Here is a 22635-nt window from a genome sequence, read left to right as displayed (position 1 = left end):
ATGGATCCAATGGCAGGCTCTGGCTCCAGGCTGGGAGAGCTGGGAATGGCCAGGCTGGAGAAGGGAAGGATCCCGGGAGAGCTTGGAGCACATTCCAGAGGCTGAAGGGGCTCCAGGAGAGCTGGAGAGGGACTGGGGATGAGGGCCTGGAATGCCAGGCCCCAGGGAATGGATCCCAGTGGGAAAGGGGAGATTTGGGGGGGAGATTGGGAAGGGATTCCCGGCTGGGAGGGTGGGGAGGGGCTGGGCTGGAATTCCCAGAGAAGCTGTGGCTGCCCCTGGATCCCTGGCAGTGTCCAAGGCCGGGCTGGATCCCCTGGGATAGCGGGAGGTGTCCCTGCCCATGGAACGGGATGATCCCTAAAATCGAGCCCCCCTGGCCGGGCAGATCCCGGGAAAGGGGGCGGGACGCCCATGGAATGTGCGAGGGGCTGCCCAGGGATGGGATCCCGGACACCGGGACAGAGGGACAGAGGGACAAAGAGACAGCGGGACAAAGGGACAAAGGGACAGCAGGACAGGGGGACAAAGGGACAGCAGGACAAAGGGACAGCAGGACAAAGGGACAAAGGGACAAAGGGCCTTTGAGGTCCCCGCGTGGCCCCGGCCCGGCCCCGGGTGGCACCGGGAGGGGGTTGGGGGGGCTCCGATCCAAAGGCTCCTTTGAGCTTCCCGGGATTCGGGCGCAGGGAACGACCCCTTCTCCCGGGATCCCTGAGCTGGGGGCCGTGGATTCACTGGAGCTGGGAATGACATCGGGAACACCTCGGGAGGAATTCCCGTCTCCGCCTTCCCAGGGAATTCTCATCCACCTTCTCAGGGAACTCTTATCTTCCCTTTCCCAGGGAATTCCTATCTCCCCTTCCCAGGGAATTCTGATCTCCCCTTCCCAGGGAATTCCCATCTCCCCTTCCCAGATAATTCTCATCTCCCCTTCCCAGGGAATTCTCATCTCCCCCTTCCCAGGGAATTCTCATCTCCTACTTCCCAGGGAATTCTCATCTCCCTCTTCCCAGGGAATTCTGATCTCCCCCTTCCCAGGGAATTCCCGTTTCCCCTTCCCAAGGAATTGTCATCTCCCCAGGGAATTCTGATCTCCCCTTCCCAGGGAATTCTCATCTCCTACTTCCCAGGGAATTCTCATCTCCCCTTCCCAGGGAATTTCCATTTCCCCTTCCCAGGGAACTCTCATTTCCCCCTTCCCAGAGAATTCTCATCTCCCTCTTCCCAGGGAATTCTCATCTCCCCTTCCCAGGGAATTCTCATCTCCCCCTTCCCAGGAAATTCTCATCTCATCCTTCTCAGGGAATTCCCATGTCCGCTTCCCAAGAAATTATCATCTCCCTCTTCCCAGGAAATTCCTATCTCTCCCTTCCCAGGGAATTCCCATTTCCCCTTTTCCCAGGGAATTCTGATCTCCTGGAGCGGGGTCTCGGTCCCTTCCCACCCCCCCCATTCCCTGCTCCGTGTCCCGGGAATGCCGCTGGATCATCCAGCGGTTCCCACCCAGCGCTGCCGGGACCGAAATCCCGGGGAATGTCCCTGGGGGGGTCCCGGATCCCCCCAAATCCCGCCGGGAATGCTCCGGGGGGGGGCGGGGAAAAGACGATGTGGTGAGAGCGGATTGGTCAGAAATGACATCATCGGCCGGCGGCAGCCAATGGGAGCGGGCGGTTTGGGCGGGGGGGGGAATGAAGCCCCGCCCCTCCCTCGATCCCGTTCCAATCCCAGGAAAAGGGGGAGAACCGGGATGGGGGTTCCGGGATGGGGATCCCGGAGGGGGATCCCGGGATTGGGAGTTCCAGGGGGGCTCTGGATGGGAGGGACGGGATGCAGGGAAGGGAAAATAGGGATGGAGGGAATGTGGGATGGGATGCAGAGAATGTGGGATGGGATGCAGGGAATGGAAAATTGGGATGCAGGGAATGTGGGATGGGATGCAGGGAATGTGGGATGGGATGCAGGGAATGGAAAATTGGGATGCAGGGAATGTGGGATGGGATGCAGGGAATGTGGGATGGGATGCAGGGAATGGAAAATTGGGATGCAGGGAATGTGGGATGGGATGCAGGGAATGTGGGATGGGATGCAGGGAATGTGGGATGGGATGCAGGGAAGGGAAAATTGGGATGCAGAGAATGTGGGATGGGATGCAGGGAAGGGATAATTGGGATGCAGGGAAGGAGGGATGGGATGCAGGGAAGGGAAAATTGGGATGCAGGGAAGGGAAAATTGGGATGCAGGGAAGGGAAACTTGGGATGCGGGGAATGTGGGATGGGATGCAGGGAAGGAGGGATGGGATGCAGGAAAAGTGGGATAATTGGGATGCAGGGAATGTAGGATGGGATTCAGGGAAAGTGGGATGGGATGCAGGGAAGGGAAAATTGGGATGCAGGAAAAGTGGGATGGGATGCAGGGAAGGGATGGGATGGAGGGAAAATTGGGATGCAGGGAATGTGGGATGGGATGCAGGGAATGGATGGGATGGGATGCAGGGAAGGAGGGATGGGATGCAGGGAAGGAGGGATAATTGGGATGCAGGGAAGGAGGGATGGGATGCAGGGAATGTGGGATGGGATGCAGGGAAGGAGGGATGGGATGCAGGGAAGGGAAAACTGGGATGCAGGGAATGTGGGATGGGATGCAGGGAATGTGGGATGGGATGCAGGGAAGGAGGGATGGGATGCAGGGAATGTGGGATAATTGGGATGCAGGGAAGAGGAAATTGGGATGCAGGGAAGGGAAAATTGGGATGCAGGGAATGTGGGATGGGATTCAGGGAAAGTGGGATGGGATGCAGGGAAGGGAAAACTGGGATGCAGGAAAAGTGGGATGGGATGCAGGGAAGGAGGGATGGGATGCAGGGAAGGGATGGGATGCAGGGAAAATTGGGATGCAGGGAATGTGGGATGGGATGCAGGGAAGGAGGGATGGGATGCAGGGAAGGAGGGATGCAATTCCAAGATCTCCCTGTTTTTTCCGTCCTCCGGCTCCGGTTTCCAAGGAGAATCCTGAGCAATGGGGGGGAAATCCATGGAAACCAGTCGGTAACAGCAACATCCTGCCCGTGGGGCTGGAAAAGGGCTGGAAGAGGGCAGGAAAAGAGCGGGAAAAGAGCAGGAAAAGAGTAGGAAAAAGGTAGGGAATGAGCAGGAATAGGACAGTAAAAGGGCTGGAAAAGAATGGGAAAAGAGTGGGAAAAGAGCAGGGAAAAAAGCAGGATATGGCAGGAAATGGGCAGGAAACGGGTGGGAAAAAGGCAGGAAAAGAGCAGGAAAAGGGAGGAAAAGGGAAGGAAATGGGCAGGAAAAAAGCAGGAAATGGGCAGGAAAAAGGCAGGAAAAGGGAATTAAAAGGGCAGGTAAAGGGAAAGAAAAGGGCAGGGAAAGAGCTGGAAAAGGGCAGGAAAAAAGCAGGAAATGGGCAGGAAAAAGGCAGGAAAAGGGCTGGAAAAGGGTAGGAAAGGGGTTGGAAGAGAGTGGGAAAAGAGTGGGAAAAGAGCAGGAAAAAGGCAGGAAAAAGGGCAGGAAATGGGTGGGAAAAGGGCAGGAAAAGGGGGAGAAAAGGGTGGGAAAAGGGAAGGAAAAGAGCAGGAAAAGAGCAGGAATCCATGTGGGATTTTCCCCTTCCAGAATCCCAGGACAAGGAACACCATTCCCTGTTTTCCGCATCAGGGATCCCGGGAAGCTGCAGGAAAAGCCCTGGGATGGTTTCATTCCTGGTTTAATTCCCGGTTTTCCTCCCCCCTGGAAGTGACATTCCTTCCCTTTGGAGCCTCCCCAGCCGCGATCCAGGAGGGAAACGGGGCGGGAAAAGGCGGGATTTGGGAAGGGAATCACGGGAAAAGGCGGGATTTGGGAAGGGAATCGCGGGAAAAGGTGGGATTTGGGAAGGGAATCACGGGAAAAGGTGGGATTTGGGAAGGGAATCACGGGAAAGGCGGGATTTGGGAAGGGAATCACGGGAAAGGCGGGATTTGGGAAGGGAATCGCATCGGGAAGAGTTTTATTAAATGTTTATTAAATGTTTATTTAAGGATTAAAAAAAAACCCCAAGGAAGGAAATCCAAAAACATCCTTTTTTGTTCCTTGATTATTTTTTTTCTTTGCTCTCTGAGGAAAAAAAGCTGGAAAAGCACCTGGAAAAGCCCGACTGGGGTGGAAGGAGGTGGGAGAGACCCCTGAGCTGGGATATTCCAATGGGAAAGACCACTGGAGTGGGATATTCCAATGGGAGACACCCCTGGGCTGGGATATTCCCATGGGAGATATCCCTGGGCTGGGATATTCCAATGGGAGAGACCCCTGGAGTGGGATATTCCATTGGGAGAGACTCCTGGGCTGGGATAGTCCAATGGGAGAGACTCCTGGATTGGGATAGTCCAATGGGAGAGACCCCTGAGCTGGGATATTCCCATGGGAGAGACCCCTGGAGTGGGATATTCCACTGGGAGAGACCCCTGAGCTGGGATATTCCAGTGGGAGGGACCCCTGGGCTGGGATATTCCAATGGGAAAGACCACTGGAGTGGGATATTCCCAAGGGAGAGACCCCTGGGCTGGGATATTCCATTGGGAGAGACCCCTGGACTGGGATATTCCCATGGGAGAGACCCCTGGACTGGGATATTCCCATGGGAGAGACCCCTGGAGTGGGATATTCCCAATGGAGAGACCCCTGGATTGGGATGTTCCCATGGGAGAGACCCCTGAGCTGGGATATTCCAATGGGAGAGACCCCTGGGCTGGGATATTCCATTGGGAGAGACCCCTGGACTGGGATATTCCCAAGGGAGAGACCCCTGGAGTGGGATATTCCAATGGGAGACACCCCTGGACTGGGATATTCCATTGGGAGAGTGACCTGGAGTAGGATATTCCCAAGGGAGACACCCCTGGGCTGGGATATTCCAGTGGGAGAGTGACCTGGAGTGGGATATTCCCAAGGGAGAGACCTCTGGAGTGGGATATTCCCATGGGAGAGACCCCTGGAGTGGGATATTCCAATGGGAGACATCCCTGGAGTGGGATATTCCATTGGGAGACACCCCTGGGCTGGAATATTCCATTGGGAGAGACCCCTGGGCTGGGATATTCCAATGGGAAAGACCACTGGAGTGGGATATTCCCAAGGGAGAGACCCCTGGGCTGGGATATTCCAATGGGAGAGACCCCTGGATTGGGATATTCCCATGGGAGACACCTCTGGGCTGGGATATTCCAATGGGAGACACTCCTGGAGTGGGATATTCCAATGGGAGAGACCCCTGGATTGGGATATTCCACTGGGAGACACCTCTATCCCAGGACATTCCCATGGGAGAGACCCCTAGCCTGGGATATTCCATTGGGAGAGACCCTAAGACCAGGATCTCCTCCCTGGACCGGGATCTCCTCTTGGGTCTCTCCCATGGGATATCCCCATGGCAACACCCCTATCCCAGGATATCCCCATGGGAACACCCCTAAACCCAGGGTATCCCCATGGGAGACACCTCTATCCTGGGATATCCACCTTGGACCGGGATCTCCTCAGGGGGTCTCTCTCATGGAATACTCCCATGGGAACACCTCTATCCCAGGATATTCCAATAGTAACACCCCTATCCCGGGATATCCCCACAGGAGACACCCCTGGAGTGGGATATTACCATGGGAGACACCCCAGAACCAGGATCTCCTCCCTAGACCGGGATCTCCTCAGGGACATCCCTCTCCCATGGGATATCCCCATGGGAACACCCCTATCCCAGGATACTCCAATAGTAACACCCCTATCCCGGGATATCCCCATGGGAGAGACCCCTATCCCGGGATATCCCCATGGGAGACACCCCTGGACCGGGATATTCCCATGGGAGACACCCCTGGACCGGGATCTCCTCAGGGGTCTCTCCCATGGAATACTCCCATGGTAACAACCCTATCCCAGGATATCCCCACGGAAGACACCCCTATCCTGGGATACTCCAACGAAACACACCCCTATCCCGGGATATTCCAATAGTAACACCCCTATCCCAGGATATCCCCAGAGGAGACACCCCTATCCCAGGATATCCCCATGGGAGAGACCCCTATCCTGGGATATCCCCATGGGAGACACCCCTGGGCTGGGATATTCCAATGGGAGAGACCCTTATCCTGGGATATTCCATTGGGAGACACCCTTGGACCGGGATCTCCTCAGGGGTCTCTCCCATGGAATACTCCCATGGCAACACCCCTATCCCAGGATATCCCCACGGGAACACCCCTAATCCCAGGATATCCCCACGGGAACACCCCTAATCCCAGGATATCCCCATGGGAGACACCCCTAATCCAAGGATATCCCCACGGGAACACCCCTAATCCCAGGATACCCCCATGGGAACACCCCTAATCCCAGGATATCCCCATGGGAACACTCCTAATCCCGGGATATCCCCATGGGAACACCCCTAATCCCGGGATATCCCCATGGGAACACCCCTAATCCCAGGATATCCCCACAGGAGCCACCCCTAATCCCAGGATATCCCCATGAGAGACACCCCTAATCCCGGGATATCCCCACGGGAACTCCCTTTAGTCGGGAATATCCTCGTGGACGCGCACCCGGAGCGGGCAGATCCCAGCCCAGGATATCCCCATGGCAACACCCCTAATCCCAGGATATCCCCATGGGAACACCCCTAACCCCAGGATATCCCCATGGGACCCTTAATTGGGAACATCCCTAATCGGGAATATCCTCGTGGACGCGCACCCGGAGCGGGCAGATCCGCAGCGCCTCCGCCTGGGACTCCCCTCGGGCCGCCCCCCCGTCGCCCCCCACGTAGAAATAGGGGAACACGGCCCCCCCGAACTTCTCGTGGAAGGTGTAGATGTGGCGCCGCGGGTCGGCGGCGTAGAAGGACAGCTCGCCCTCGTCGCAGTCCAGCTCCACCCGCAGCCTCCGGACGGCCGCTCCCGGCGCTCCCGCTTCCGAGCGGGCGGCGTTGGAGGCGCGGCACTCGTCCTTCCCGGGCAGCCGGTACAGGAACCAGAAGCCGGAGCGGGAATCGTGGTGGAAGCTCCAGCGGGTCCCTTCCCGGGGCCGGGCGACTCCGACTCTCCAGTTGTCGACGCCGCCCAGATCCACCTCCCAGGCGTGGAAGCCGCTGGAGAAGCCGCGGGAGCCCAGGATGCAGGGGGCCGAGGTGAAGCGCTCCGGGTTTTCCACGGAGAGCTGGAAGCCGCGGTTGGAGACGCTGGAGAGGTCGTCGGAGACGCTGAGCCAGCCAGCGGCAGAGCCGGGGTCGAAGGAGAACGGGACTGGGGTGGGGGGGAGAGAAAACTGGGAATGAGGGGATGAGGTTGGGATGGGGGTGGGGGGGAGCAGAGGGAATTGCGGGGATGGGGGTTGGGAGAGGGAATAGTTGGGATGTGGGATGGGAAGGGGAATAGTTGGGATGTGGGTTGGGAAGGGGAATAGTTGGGATGTGGGTTGGGAAGGGGAATAGTTGGGATGTGGGATGGGAAGGGGAATAGTTGGGATGTGGGAGAGGAGGAGGAATAGTTGGGATGTGGGATGGGAAGGGGAATAGTTGGGATGTGGGATGGGAAGGGGAATAGTTGGGATGTGGGTTGGGAAGGGGAATAGTTGGGATGTGGGTTGGGAAGGGGAATAGTTGGGATGTGGGATGGGAAGGGGAATAGTTGGGATGTGGGTTGGGAAGGGGAATAGTTGGGATGTGGGTTGGGAAGGGGAATAGTTGGGATGTGGGTTGGGAAGGGGAATAGTTGGGATGTGGGTTGGGAAGGGGAATAGTTGGGATGTGGGATGGGAAGGGGAATAGTTGGGATGTGGGATGGGAAGGGGAATAGTTGGGATGTGGGATGGGAAGGGGAATAGTTGGGATGTGGGATGGGAAGGGGAATAGTTGGGATGTGGGATGGGAAGGGGAATAGTTGGGATGTGGGAGAGGAGGAGGAATAGTTGGGATGTGGGATGGGAAGGGGAATAGTTGGGATGTGGGATGGGAAGGGGAATAGTTGGGATGTGGGTTGGGAAGGGGAATAGTTGGGATGTGGGTTGGGAAGGGGAATAGTTGGGATGTGGGTTGGGAAGAGGAACAATTGGGATGTGGGAGAGGAGGGGGAATAGTTGGGATGTGGGTTGGGAAGGGAAATAATTGGGATGTGGGTTGGAAGGAGGAATAGTTGGGATGTGGGACAGGAGGAGGAATAGCTGGGATGTGGGAGAGGCTTGGGAAGAATTGGGATGTGGGATAGCCTTTGGAAGAGCCAGGATATGGGAGAGGAGGGGGAATAAGTTGGGATGTGGGTTGGGAAGAGGAACAATTGGGATGTGGGATAGGAGGAGGAATAGTTGGGATGTGGGATAGGAGAGGGAATTGCTCGGATGTGGGTTGGGAAGGGGGAATAGTTGGGACATGGGTTAGGACACGGAATAAGTTGGGATGTGGGAAGGGGAATAAGCTGGGACATGGGTTGGGAAGGGGAATAACTTGGGAAGCGGGATGGGAGAGGGAATAGCTGGGATGTGGGTTGGGAAGGGGAATAGTTGGGATGTGGGTTGGGAAGGGGAATAGTTGGTATGTGGGAGAGGTTCGGGAAGAATCGGGATGTGGGAGAGCCTTGGGAAGAGCCAGGATGTGGGAGAGGCTCAGGAATAATTGGAATGTGGGATGGATAGGGGAGAGCAAAGGGAATAGTTGGGATGTGGGATGAGAGAGGGAATAACTGGGATGTGGAATAGGAGGGGGAATAGTTGGGATGTGGGATAGGAGGGGGAATAGTTGAGATGTGGGATAGGAGGGGGAATAGTTGGGATGTGGGATAGCCTTGGGAAGAGCCGGGATGTGAGAGAGGCTTGGAAATAGTTGGGATGTGGGAGAGGAGGGGGAATAGCTGGGATGTGGGTTGGGAAGGGGAATAATTGGGATGTGGGAGAGGAGGGGGAATAATTGGGATGTGGGAGAGGCTCAGGGAGAACCGGGATGTGGGATACCCTTGGGAAGAGCCTTGGGAAGAGCCGCAATGTGGGAGAGGATTGGGAAGAGCCTTGGGAAGAGCTGGGATGTGGGAGAGCCTTGGGAAGGACCTTGGGAAGAGCCAGGATGTGGGAGAGGATTGGGAATAGCCGGGATGTGGGATAGCCTTGGGAAGAGCCTTGGGAAGAGCCTTGATGTGGGAGAGGATTTGGAAGAGCCTTAGGAAGAGCCGGAATGTGGAATAGCTTTGGAAAGAGCCTTGGGAAGAGCTGGGATGTGGGAGAGCCTTTGGAAGAGCTGGGATGCAGGACAGCCTCGGGAAGAGCCTTGGGAAGAGCCGGAATGTGGGAGAGGAGTGGGAAGAGCTGGGATGCGGGATAGCCTCGGGAAGAGCCTCAGGAGGAGCTTGGATGCGGGATAGCCTTGGGAAGAGCCTTGGGAAGAGCCTTGGGATGTGGGATAGCATTGGGAAGAGCCAGAATATGGGATAGCCTTGGGAAGAGCCTTGGGAAGAGCCGGGATGTGGGAGAGGATTGGGAAGAGACTTGGGAAGAGCCGGGATGTGGGATAGCCTTTGGAAGAGCTGGGATATGGGATAGCCTTGGGAAGAGCCTTGGGAAAGCCGGGATGTGGGATAGCCTGGGAAAGGGCCTTAGGAAGAGCCGGGATGTGGAATAGCTTTGGAAAGAGCCTTGGGAAGAGCCGGGATGTGGGAGAGGACTGGGAAGAGCCTTGGGAAGATTCAGGATGCGGGAGAGGCTCAAGAAGAGCCGGGATGCGGGAGAGGCTTGGGAAGAGGTTTGGGAAGAGCTGGGACGTGGAAGAGCCTTGGGAAGAGCCATGGGAAGAGCCGGGATGTGGGATAGTCTTGGGAAGAGCCTTGGGAAGAGCTGGGATGCGGGATATCCTCGGGAAGAGCCTTGGGAAGAGCTGAGATGCGGGATATCCTCGGGAAGAGCCTCGGGAAGAGCCTTGGGAAGAACCTTGGGATGCGGGATATCCTGGGGAAGAGCCCCGGGAAGCCCCGTGTCCCGTCCCCTCACCGGCGGTGACGCTTCCCAGCATCTTCTTCCAGACGTTGAACTGCAGCGACCCCAAATACTTGGGGACGTCCAGGAGCAGCCCCGCGGGAACGGCCTCCGGCTCCTCCGCCGTCCACGCGATCCTGGGGGAGGCACCTCGGCGTGGAGCCCCCAGCATTCCCAAAAATCCCCAGGAGGGCACGCAAGGGGGCTCAGCCATCCCAAAAATCCCTCAGGGATGCTCAGCCATCCCAAAAATCCCCAGGGATGGGACACAAGGGGGCTCAGCCATCCCAAAAAAACCCAGGGAAGGGACACAAGGGGGCTAAGCCATCCCAAAAATCCCCCATGGGAGCTCAACTATCCCAAAAATCCCCAGGAAGGGACAGGGGGCTCAGCAATCCCAAAAAAACCCAGGAGAGGACACAAGGGGGCTCAGCCATCCCAAAAATTCACAGGGATGGGACACAGGGAGGCTCAGCCATCCCAAAAATCCCCAGGGATGCTCAGTCATCCCAAAAATCCCCAGGAAGGGACAAGGGGGGCTCAGCCATCCCAAAAAACCCCAGGGAAGGGACAAGGGGGCTAAGCCATCCCAAAAATTCCACAGGGATGGGACACAGAGGCACAGCCATCCCAAAAACTCCTATGGGAGCTCAGCCATCCCAAAAATCCAGAGGGATGGGACAAGGGGGGCTCAGTCATCCCAAAAACCCCCATGGGAGCTCAGCCATCCCAAAAATCCCCAGGAATGGGACAAGGGGCTCAGCAATCCCAAAAAAAACCCAGGGAGAGACACGGGGAGATTCAGCCATCCCAAAAATCCCCAGGGATGCTCAGCCATCCCAAAAATCCCCAGGAAAGGGACAGGGGGCTCAGCAATCCCAAAAAAACCCAGGAGAGGACACAAGGGGGCTCAGCCATCCCAAAAATTCACAGGGATGGGACACAGGGAGGCTCAGCCATCCCAAAAATCCCCAGGGATGCTCAGTCATCCCAAAAATCCCCAGGAAGGGACAAGGGGGGCTCAGCCATCCCAAAAAACCCCAGGGAAGGGACAAGGGGGCTAAGCCATCCCAAAAATTCCACAGGGATGGGACACAGAGGCACAGCCATCCCAAAAACTCCTATGGGAGCTCAGCCATCCCAAAAATCCAGAGGGATGGGACAAGGGGGGCTCAGTCATCCCAAAAACCCCCATGGGAGCTCAGCCATCCCAAAAATCCCTAGGGATGGGACAAGGGGGGCTCAGCCATCCCAAAAATCCCCAGGAATGGGACAAGGGGCTCAGCAATCCCAAAAAAAACCCAGGGAGAGACACGGGGAGATTCAGCCATCCCAAAAATCCCCAGGGATGCTCAGCCATCCCAAAAATCCCCAGGAAAGGGACACAAGGGGGCTCAGCCATCCCAAAAATCCCCAGGGAATGGACAAGGGGGCTAAGCCATCCCAAAAATCCCCAGGGAAGGGACACATGGAGGCTCAGCCATCCCAAAAATCCCCCATGGGAGCTCAACTATCCTAAAAATCCCCAGGGAAGGGACAAGGGGGTTCAGCCATCCCAAAAACCCCCATGGGAGCTCAGCGATCCCAAAAATTTCACAGGGATGGAACATGGAGGCACAGCCATCCCAAAAACTCCTATGGGAGCTCAGCCATCCCAAAAATCCCCAGGAAGGGACAGGGGGCTCAGCAATCCCAAAAAAACCCAGGGACAGACACAGGGAGATTCAACCATCCCAAAAATCCCCATGGATGCTCAGCCATCCCGAAAAATCCCATGGATTCTCAGCCATCCCAAAAACTCCTATGGGAGCTCAGCCATCCCAAAAATCCCCAGGAAAGGGACACAGGGGGACCAACCATCCCAAAAAACCCCGTGGGAGCTCAGCCATCCCAAAAGTGCCCAGGAAAGGGACACAGGGGTTCAGTCATCCCAAAAATCCCCAGGGATGCTCAGCCATCCCAAAAACCCCCACGGGAGCTGAACTATCCCAAAAATCCCCAGGAGTGGACACAGGGGGCACAACTATCCCAAAAACTATCCCAGGGAAAGGACACGGGCTCAGCCATCCCAAAAATCCCCAGGAGGGGACACAGAGGCACAACCATCCCAAAAATCCCCCGGGGATGCTCAGCCATCCCCAAAATCCCCAGGGATGGAACATGGAAGCACAACCATCCCAAAAAGCCCCATGGGAGCTCAACTATCCCAAAAATCCCCAGGAAGGGACAAGGAGGGCTCAGCTTTCCCAAAAAACCCAGGGAAAAGATATGAGGGGCGGGGGGGCTCAGCCATCCCAAAAATCCCCATGGGAGCTCAGCCATCCCAAAAATCCCCAGGAAAGGGACAAGGAGGCACAACCATCCCAAAAATTCCCATGAGAGCTCAGATATTATCCCAAAAGCCCCCATGGGAGCTCAGCCATCCCAGAAATCCCCAGGGAAGGGCCATAGGGGTTCAGCCATCCCAAAAACCCCCATGGGAGCTGAACTATCCCAAAAATCCCCAGGAAGGAACTCAAGGGGGCTCAGCCATCCCAAAAAAAAAACCAGGGAAAGGACACAGGGGCTCAGCTATCCTCCCCCAAAAAAACAGGGAAAGGATATGGGAGGGGAGGGAGCTCAGCCATCCCAAAAAATCCCCACGGAAGGGACACAAGGGGACCAACCATCCCAAAAATCACCAGGAAGGGACAAGGAGGGCTCAGCCATCCCAAAAATCCCCAGGAGGGGACACGGGGGTACAACCATCCCAAAAATCCCCCCCCGGACAGGCTCCACCCCCAGAATTCCCGGCAGGATCGGGCCCTACCTGCGCTTCCGGTTCTTGTGGCTCTGGAAGAGAAAAGGGAAAATGCTGGGAATCAGATCCTGCTTTTCCTGGGAATCAGATCCTGCTTTTCCCGGGAATCAGATCCCACTTTTCCTGGGAATCAGATCCTGCTTTTCCTGGGAATCAGATCCCACCTTTCCCGAGAATCAGATCCTGATTTTCCCAGGAATCAGATCCCACCTTTCCCGGGAATCGGATCCTGCCTTTCCCAGGAATCAGATCCCACCTTTCCTGGGAATCAAATCGTGCCTTTCCCAGGAAAAAGATCCCGCCTTTCCCGGAAATCGGAACCCGCCTTTCCCAGGAATCAGATCCCGCCTCTCCTGGGAATCAGATCCCACATTTCCCGGGAATCAGATCCCGCCTTTCCTGGGAATCAGATCCCGCCTCTCCCAGGAATCAGATCCCACTTTTCCTGGGAATCAGCTCCCGCCTTTCCCGGGAATTCCCTCCCAGTTACCATGAGGAACGTGTGGTCGTCCTGCTTGAGATCCGCCTGGAGCTGCCGCGCCTCCCCCAGCAGGGCCTGGTTCTCCCGCTCCAGCTGCTCCACCTGCACGGAATTCCGGGATTTCTGGCTTGGAAAAGAGCTCCGGGATCACGGATCCAACCCCGGATCCGACCCCGGATCCGACCCCGCCGTGGTTCTGATGCCACATCCAAGCTCATCCCAAAAAACCTCCAGGGATGGAGAATCCGCCACTTCCCGCCCCGGGCAGCCCATTCCAAGGGCTGATCCCGATCCGTGGGAAGAGTAAATTGGGATGCAGGAAAGGAGGAGGAACAGTTGGGATGTGGGATGGGAAGGGGAATAAATTGGGATGTGGGAGAGGAGGGGGAATAGTTGGAATGTGGGAGTGGAGGGGGAATAGTTGGGATGTGGGATGGGAAAAGGAATAAATTGGGATGTGGGATGGGAATAAATTGGGATGTGAGATGGGAAGGGAATGAATTGGGATGTGGGTTGGGAAGGGGAATAATTGGGATGTGGGTTGGAAAGAGGAATAATTGGGATGGGGGTTGGGAAGGGGAATAATTGGGATGTGGGAGAGGAGGAGGAATAATTCAGGACGTGGGCTGGGAGGGGGAATAGTTGGGATGTGGGATAGGAGGAGGAGAAGTTGGGATGTGGGTTGTGAAGAGGAATAAATTGGGATGTGGCACAGGAGGGGGAATAGTTGAGATATGGGATAGGAGGGGGAATTCCCATCCTTCCCAATATCCCACCTGCCCCTCCCCTGGCCCAGCTGGAGGCCGTTCCCTCTCCTCCTGTCCCTCCTTCCCTGGGAATTGGGGACCCTCCTGGCTCCCCCCTCCTGGCAGGGAGTTGTGGGGTGGGAAAAGCTCCCTCCTGATCCCTCTCTTCCCCGGGATGAGCCCCTTCCCAGCTCCCTCAGCCTCTCCTCACGGGAATTGTGCTCCGGTCCCTTCCCCGGCCCTGCTCCAGCCCCTCCATGTCCTTCCGGAATTCCAGAGCTGGTCCCACCTTCTCCTGGATCAGCTCCTGCTTCTGCTGGATCTCCTCCTGCAGCTGGGCCAGCAGCGCCTTCTCCTCGTTCCACAGGAACTCGTGGAGCTTCCGGAATTCCCGCTTCACCTGCCGCTCCAGCCGCTCCGCTTCCGTCTGGGACAGGAGGGAATGTGGCAAGGGCAGCCCATCCCGGATCCATGGCCTTCCTTCCCATCCCATTCCATTCTGGATCTGTGTCCTTCTTTCCCATCCCATCCTGGATCCATGTCCTTCTTCCCATCCCATCCCATCCTGGATCCGTGTCCCTCCTTTCCCTGACATCCCATCCTGGATCCATGTCCTTCCTTCCCATCCCATCCCAGATCCATGTCCTTCCTTCCCCTGGCATCCCATCCTGGATCCATGTCCTTCCCATTCCATCCCATCCCATCCTGGATCCATGTCCTTCTTCCCATCCCATCCCATCCTGGATCCGTGTCCCTCCTTTCCCTGACATCCCATCCTGGATCCATGTCCTTCCTTCCCATCCCATCCCAGATCCGTGTCCTTCCTTCCCATCCCATCCCAGATCCATGTCCTTCCTTTCCCATCCCATCCCATCCCAGATCCACGTCCTTCCTTCCCATCCCATCCCATCCCGGATCTGTGTCCTCCCTCCCTCCCTCTGGAATCCCTTTCCCAGCTCCAGGATGGGATCCACGCCCCACCCAGGCCATTCCAGCCCGAGCTGTGCCGGGATCAACCCCCATTCCTGGCGGGATCGACCCCCATTCCCGGCGGGATCAACCCCCATTCCCGTTGGGAACGCCCACCTTGTTGTGCTTGGCGATGGATTTGTAGGAGCGCCGCACGACCCCGAAATCCTTGGCTTTCTCCCGCAGGGACGATTCCATGTTCACCAGCTTGGCCTGGGAAGGGGGGAAGGAGACTCCCTCAGATTCCCGGGATTTCCAAAAGGGGGGAAAACAAAGCCCAGAGCGGGGAGGAGGAGGAGCTTCGCTCCGTAGGGAATCCTCCCCCCTGTTTTTAGGGATGTGCCGCCAAATCCCGGCCCCATCCCGCTGCCGGGAAGCGCTGGCAGCCGGCCAAGCCCCACGGTTATCCCGGTTTTATCCCGGATTTATCCCGGTTATCCCAGCGCTTTGGGATCCTGGCTCATCCCCGGGGGCTGAGTCAGGCAGCCAACGGCTCTTTTCCCGCCTGGAAAATGCTGGGAAAAGTGCAATTCCTGGCGTGATTTCCAGCCCGGCTCCTCCTCCTCGTGGAGCTCATCCCGCCCCACATCCCTCCTCCCTCCTCCTCCAGGGAACTGGGCAATTCCCAAATTCCCAAAGCCGCTCCCAAGCCTCGGGCGCCGCCGGGAGAACCGACAAGGCCGGATGGATCCACCTTGGGATGGAGGAGCTTGGAATGGCAAGGCTGGGACACCCTCTGGGATCCCATCCTGGATCCGTGTCCTCCCTCCCTCCCTCCCTCTGGAATCCCTTTCCCGGCTCCAGGATGGGATCAATGCCCCACCCAGGCCATTCCTGCCCCAGCTGTGTCGGGATCAATCCCACTTCCAGGCGGGAATTGCCCTCCTGGATCTGTGTCCCTCCTCCCACCAACATCCCATCCCGGATCTGTGTCCTCCCTGCTCTGGGAGCATCCCCTTTCCCAGGAAATCTGGGAATGGGATGGCACCGGGAATTTAAAGGCCGGGAGAGGCTTAGTGGGGACATTCCCGCCGGGAATCCGCCCTCTGCTTCCTCCCAAATCCACAAACCCACAAATCCAGGGCAGGACCCGGACAAGCCACACCCTTCCAAACATCGGGATGCGTCTCCACGCCATCCACCCCTTTCCCTTTGGAATCCTGGCTCATCCCCGGGGGCTGAGTCAGGCAGCCAACGGCTCTTTTCCCTGCCTGGAAAACGCTGGGAAAAGGGCAATTCCTGGCGCAATTCCCGGCTCCTCCTCCCCACGGAGCTCGTCCCGCCCCACATCCCTCCTCCCTCCTCCTCCAGGGAATTGGGCAATCCCCAAAATCCCAAATCCCACCCCACATCTCACATCTCTTCTCCCTCCTCCGGGCGAATTGGGCAATCCCCAAAATCCCAAATCCCACCCCATATCCCACATCCCTTCTCCCTCCTCCTCCAGGGAATTGGGCAATCCCCAAAATCCCAAATCCCACCCCATATCCCACATCCCTTCTCCCTCCTCCTCCAGGGAATTGGGCAATCCCCAAATCCCAAAGCCGCTCCCGAGCCTCGGGTGCCACCGGGAGAACCGGCGAGGCCGGATGGATCCACCTTGGGATGGAGGAGCTTGGAATTGCAAGGCTGGGACACTCTTTGGGAGCATCCCCTTTCCCACAGGAATCCGGGAAATTAAAGGCCAGGAGAGCGTCAGTGGGGACATTCCCGCCGGGAATCCACCCTCTGCTCCATCCCAAATCCACAAACCCACAAATTTGGGGCAAGACCCGGACGCGCCACACCCTTCCAACCCCCCGGCCCGCCCCCTCTCCCGCTTTTCCCTGCGCTCTCCTCACCCTCAAATCCGGCTCCTCCTCCCCACGGAGCTCGTCCCGCCCCACATCCCACATCCCACATCCCTCCTCCCTTCTCCTCCGGCCAATTGGGCAATCCCCAAATCCCAAATCCCGCCCCACATCCCACATCTCTTCTCCCTCCTCCTCTGGCCAACTGGGCAATCCCCAAATCCCAAATCCCGCTCCCACATCCCACATCCCTTCTCCCTCCTCCTCCGGCCAACTGGGCAATCCCCAAAATCCCAAACCCCCAAAATCTCGGGCGCCGCCGGATCCCAACCATCGGGATGCAGGATCCCAACCACCTGGTCCGCCGCCTCTCCCGCTTTTCCCGGCGCTCTCCTCACCCTCAAATCCGGCTCCTCCTCCCCACGGAGCTCGTCCCGCCCCACATCCCACATCCCACATCCCTTCTCCCTCCTCCTCCGGCCAACTGGGCAATCCCCAAATCCCAAATCCCGCCCCACATCCCACATCCCTTCTCCCTCCTCCTCCGGCCAATTGGGCAATCCCCAAATCCCAAATCCCGCCCCACATCCCACATCTCTTCTCCCTCCTCCTCCGGCCAATTGGGCAACCCCCAAAATCCCAAATCCCGCCCCACATCCCACATCTCTTCTCCCTCCTCCTCCGGCCAATTGGGCAATCCCCAAAATCCCAAATCCCGCCCCACATCCCACATCTCTTCTCCCTCCTCCTCCGGCCAATTGGGCAATCCCCAAAATCCCAAATCCCGCCCCACATCCCACATCTCTTCTCCCTCCTCCTCCGGCCAATTGGGCAATCCCCAAAATCCCAAACCCCCAAATCTCGGGCGCCGCCGGATCCCAACCATCGGGATGCAGGATCCCAACCACCTGGTCCGCCGCCTCTCCCGCTTTTCCCGGCGCTCTCCTCACCCTCAAATCCGGCTCCTCCTCCCCACGGAGCTCGTCCCGCCCCACATCCCACATCCCACATCCCTCCTCCCTTCTCCTCCGGCCAATTGGGCAATCCCCAAATCCCAAATCCCGCCCCACATCCCACATCTCTTCTCCCTCCTCCTCCGGCCAACTGGGCAATCCCCAAATCCCAAATCCCGCCCCACATCCCACATCCCTTCTCCCTCCTCCTCCGGCTAATTGGGCAATCCCCAAATCCCAAAGCCGCTCCCGAGCCTCGGGTGCCACCGGGAGAACCGGCGAGGCCGGATGGATCCACCTTGGGATGGAGGAGCTTGGAATTGCAAGGCTGGGACACTCTCTGGGAGCATCCCCTTTCCCACAGGAATCCGGGAAATTAAAGGCCAGGAGAGCGTCAGTGGGGACATTCCCGCCGGGAATCCACCCTCTGCTCCATCCCAAATCCACAAACCCACAAATTTGGGGCAAGACCCGGACGCGCCACACCCTTCCAACCCCCCGGCCCGCCCCCTCTCCCGCTTTTCCCTGCGCTCTCCTCACCCTCAAATCCGGCTCCTCCTCCCCACGGAGCTCGTCCCGCCCCACATCCCACATCCCACATCTCTTCTCCCTCCTCCTCCGGCCAATTGGGCAATCCCCAAATCCCAAATCCCGCCCCACATCCCACATCCCTCCTCCCTCCTCCTCCGACCAATTGGGCAATCCCCAAATCCCAAATCCCGCCCCACATCCCACATCTCTTCTCCCTCCTCCTCCGGCCAACTGGGCAATCCCCAAATCCCAAACCCGCTCCCACATCCCACATCCCTTCTCCCTCCTCCTCCGGCCAATTGGGCAATCCCCAAATCCCAAATCCCGCCCCACATCCCACATCTCTTCTCCCTCCTCCTCCGGCCAACTGGGCAATCCCCAAATCCCAAATCCCGCCCCACATCCCACATCCCTTCTCCCTCCTCCTCCGGCCAATTGGGCAATCCCCAAATCCCAAATCCCGCCCCACATCCCACATCCCTCCTCCCTCCTCCTCCGACCAATTGGGCAATCCCCAAATCCCGCCCCACATCCCACATCTCTTCTCCCTCCTCCTCCGGCCAACTGGGCAATCCCCAAAATCCCAAATCCCGCCCCACATCCCACATCTCTTCTCCCTCCTCCTCCGGCCAATTGGGCAATCCCCAAAATCCCAAACCCCCAAAATCTCGGGCGCCGCCGGATCCCAACCATCGGGATGCAGGATCCCAACCACCTGGTCCGCCGCCTCTCCCGCTTTTCCCGGCGCTCTCCTCACCCTCAAATCCGGCTCCTCCTCCCCACGGAGCTCGTCCCGCCCCACATCCCTCCCCGTCCGGGCGAATTGGGCAATCCCCAAATCCCAAACCCGCTCCCGAGCCTCGGGCACCGCCGGGAGAACCGGCGCGGCCGGACCCCAAACATCGTGACGTCGGATCCCAACCCTCGGGATGCAGGATCCCAAAAATCGTGACGCCGGATCCCAACCATCGGGACGCCAGAACCCAAAAATCGTGACACCAGATTCCAACCCTCGGGCCGCCGGACCCCAAACCCCCCGTCCCGCCCCCTGTCCCGCTTTTCCCGGCGCTCTCTCCTCACCCTGAAATCCGCCGCCGCCTCCCGCACGGGCCGCACCTTGTGCCCCTCGTGGCCCGCGGAGCTGCGGCAGGAGCCGCACGCCAGCTCCTTGTCCTCCAGGCAGAAGAACTTCGCCTCCTCGCCGTGCAGCGGGCACAGCGCTGCCCTCTTCCCCTTCCTCCCCTTTTCCTCCTCCTCCTCCTCCTCCTCCTCCCCCCGCTCCCCCTCCTTGAGGATCATCTCCACCAGGTTGTTGAGGGTGTGGTTGAGGCGCAGCTCGTCGCGGGCCGAGCTTTCCTTGCAGACGGGGCAGGAGCGGAGCCGCTGCTCCCACGAGCGCCGGACGCAGCCCCGGCAGAAGTTGTGGCCGCAGCCGAGGGTCACGGCCTCGCGGAAGGGCTCGTAGCAGATGGGGCACAGCAGCTCCTCCTTCAGCGTGGCCCCCGAGGCCGAGGAAGCCCCCGCGGGGCCGCGGGAGGGGCGGGGGTCACCCCGCGTGTCCTCCATGGAGCTGCGAGGGGGGGAGAGAAGGGAGGGATGGAGGGATGAGGTTTGCGGGACCGGCAGCTTTTCTCTCTCTCTCTTTCTGATGCAAGCGGAGCTGCTTCGCTGCCCCGCTGACTCAGCCCGGAGGTCCCGCCCGCTGCGGGGGAACCGCCCCGGTAACGCCATCCCCGGGGGGGGGTCCGAGATCCGGGAGGGGAAGGCGGCAAAGCCCACGGGAACCCCTTCCACGGCCTCGACCCCTAAAGTCGGGCGTCGGACCTGGACACTCACCCCGAGTGTCCGGACCCCCCCATTGCAGCCTCAGTCCCTGGTCCCCGACCCCCTGTCCGGGGATCTCCCCCAGTGACCGGTCCTGGACCCCCAAATTCAGGGGCTGGACTGGACACTCCCCCCCCATGTCCGGACACCCCCTGGACCCCCAAAGCCGGGCACCGGACCTGGACACTCACCCCGAGTGTCCAGACCCCCCTGGGTAACCCCCAGTGCTCGGTCCCGGACCCCCAAACCCGGGTCCCAGACCCCCCCGGGCAGCCCCAGTGTCCAGTCCCGGACCCCCCTCGCTGACTGCTGACCGCTCCCGGACCCCCAAACCCGGGTCCCAGAACCCCCTGGGCACCCACACTGCCCAGTCCTGGACTCCCTGTCCGGGCTCTGACCCACTGACCGCTCCTGGACCCCCAAACCCGGGTCCCAGACCCCCCTGGGCACTCACAGTGCCCGGTCCCGGACCCCCTGTCTGGGCTCTGACCCACTGACCGGTCCCGGACCCCCAAACCCGGGTCCCAGACCCCCCTGGGCACCGCCCGTGCCCGGTCCCGGACCCCCCTGTCCAGGCTCTGACCCACTGACCGGTCCCGGACACCCCCGGTGGCCAGTCCCGGAGCCCCTGTCCGGGCTCTGACCCACTGACCGCTCCTGGACCCCCAAACCCTGGTCCCAGACCCTCCTGGGCACCCCTGGTACCCGGTCCCGGACTCCCCTGTCCGGGCTCTGACCCACTGACCGGTCCCGGACCCCCAAACCCGGGTCCCAGACCCCCCTGGGCAGCCCCGATGCCCAGTCCCGGGCCCCCTGTCCAGGGATCTCCCCCACTGACCGGTCCCGGACCCCCAAACCCGGACCCCCAGACCCCCCTGGGCAGCCCCGGTGCCCGGTCCCAGCCCCCTCCTCCCGGGACAGCCGCTGTCCCCCCACCCCCGGGGCCGCTCCAGTTCCCGCTCCCCCATTCCCAGTCCCCCCCGCACTCCCGCCATTCCCAGTTCCCCCTCTCCCATTCCCGCTCCCCCATTCCCAGTTCCCGCTCCCCCATTCCCAGTCCCCCCGCACTCCCGCCATTCCCTGGGCCCGCTCCCCGTTCCCGCTCCCCCATTCCCAGTTCTCGCTCCCGCATTCCTCCTCCCAGTCCCCCCATTCCCTGTGCCCGCTCCCCCATTCCCAGTTCCCGCTCCCCCCATTCCTCCTCCCAGTCCCCCCATTCCCAGTTCCCGCTCCCCCATTCCCACTCCCCGTTCCTTCATTCCCGGTGTCCGCTCTCCTATCCCGCTGCCCCCCATTCCCGGTGCCCGCTCCCCTTTCCCGGTCCCCCCCCATTCCCAGTGCCCTCTCCTCCACTCCCGGCGCTCGTGCCCCCATTCCCGGCGCCCCCATTCCCAGTTCCCGCTCCCCCCATTCCCGGTGCCCGCTCCCTTATTCCCGGCGCCCCCATTCCCAGCTCCCACTCCGCTCCCACGTGGCAGCCGCCATTCCCATTCCCTTCCCTTCCCAAACTTTCCCTTCCCAAATCTTCATAAACCTTCCCTTCCCAAACCTTCCCGTTCCCATTCCCGTCTCTTCCCGGGGCCGGGGCCGCTCCGGGATCCCGGGGGAGGGGGGTCTGGAATGGGGGTCTCACCTGGTGGGGGCTCGGGAATGGGGGTCTCACCTGGTGGGGGGGGTCGGGAATGGGGGTCTCACCTGGGGGGGGTCTGGAATGGGGGTCTCACCTGGTGGGGGGGTCGGGCAGGGGGGTCTCACCTGGTGGGGGGGGGGTCGGGAATGGGGGTCTCACCTGGTGGAGGGGTCGGACAAGGGATTCTCACCTGGTGGGGGGGTCGGGCAGGGGGGTCTCACCTGGTGGGGAGGGGTCGGGAATGGGGGTCTCACCTGGTGGAGGGGTCGGGCAGGAGATTCTCACCTGTTGGGGGGGGCTCGAGGGTCTCACCTGGTGGGGGGGGTCGGGCAGGGGGGTCTCACCTGGTGGGGGGGGTCGGGCAGGGGGGTCTCACCTGTCGGGGGGGTCTCGGCAGTTCCTGCAGCAGCAGCGGCGCCTCAGGGGGCAGTGGGGGGGGCTGCGCTCGGGCTCCCGCGACATTCCAACCTTTCCCTCAGAATTCCAGCCTTTCCCGCCGCTCCCGGCGCGGGCGGGGCCGGGATGAGACGGACGGGGCGGGTCCCGACCCGGGCACGGCCCCCCCGGGGCGGGATTTGGGGCTCTCCTGACCCCCCTCCCTCCTCCCGCTGCTCCCGTCCCTCGGGAAGCGGCTCCGTCCCTTCCTTGGGAATGCGGTTCCCAGTAATCTTCAGGAGTGGGGATCTCGGTGGTCCCGAGCTGTGCTCCCTCCTGGCATCGTGCCCATCCCTGCTTTTCTTGGCATCCTGCCCATCCCTGCTTTTCCTGGCATCCTGCCCATCCCTGCTTTTCCTGGCATCGTTCCCATCTCTCCTTCTCCTGGCACTGTGCCCATCCCTGCTTTTCCTGCCCATCCCTGCTTTTCCTGGCACTGTGCCCATCTCTCCTTCTCCTGGCATCCTG

General features: G+C 59.7%; 1 protein-coding gene across 6 annotated transcripts; it reads right to left on the bottom strand.

Annotated features, from left to right (window-relative positions):
• Positions 1–4194: 4194 nt before the first annotated feature.
• Positions 4195–22213, bottom strand: TRIM35 (tripartite motif containing 35). 6 transcript variants are annotated; one of them, XM_051775095.1, is made up of 10 exons: positions 22109–22213; positions 19359–19848; positions 15122–15217; positions 14325–14462; positions 13299–13391; positions 12818–12840; positions 10024–10145; positions 5834–7298; positions 4864–5295; positions 4195–4429 (listed from the first exon to the last, which is right to left on the bottom strand). In XM_051775095.1, exons 1-8 carry the CDS (start codon positions 22192–22194, stop codon positions 6721–6723), a joined length of 1626 nt encoding a protein of 541 aa, XP_051631055.1. In that variant the 5' UTR covers positions 22195–22213; the 3' UTR covers positions 4195–4429; positions 4864–5295; positions 5834–6720. The 6 variants fall into 6 exon arrangements, with proteins under 6 accessions (XP_051631055.1, XP_051631050.1, XP_051631051.1 ...); XM_051775090.1 differs by lacking the exon at positions 22109–22213 and having other exon boundaries at positions 5865–7298; positions 19359–20180; XM_051775091.1 differs by lacking the exon at positions 22109–22213 and having other exon boundaries at positions 4864–5202; positions 6106–7298; positions 19359–20180.
• Positions 22214–22635: the final 422 nt, after the last annotated feature.

The sequence above is a fragment of the Manacus candei genome, unplaced genomic scaffold (genome assembly GCF_025592945.1).
Source record: "Manacus candei isolate 608988 ecotype Guabito, Panama unplaced genomic scaffold, ASM2559294v1 h1tg000253l, whole genome shotgun sequence".
In the NCBI taxonomy this organism is placed as follows: domain Eukaryota; kingdom Metazoa; phylum Chordata; class Aves; order Passeriformes; family Pipridae; genus Manacus; species Manacus candei.
The sequence above is the reverse complement of the archived record's forward strand: the minus strand, read 5'-3'. Positions and strand labels throughout refer to the sequence as shown.

What these genes read in the sequence shown, in the direction of transcription:
- TRIM35 (XM_051775090.1), bottom strand. Translation starts at nt 20,009, where the DNA reads ATGGCGTTACCGGGGCGGTTCCCCCGCAGCGGGCGGGACCTCCGGGCT. An exon ending in CCATCGCCAAGCACAACAAG is followed by an intron (nt 14,463 to 15,121) that starts GTGGGCGTTCCC and finishes CTCCTGTCCCAG; the next exon opens with ACGGAAGCGGAGCGGCTGGA. An exon ending in AGGAGCTGATCCAGGAGAAG is followed by an intron (nt 13,392 to 14,324) that starts GTGGGACCAGCT and finishes AATTCCGTGCAG; the next exon opens with GTGGAGCAGCTGGAGCGGGA.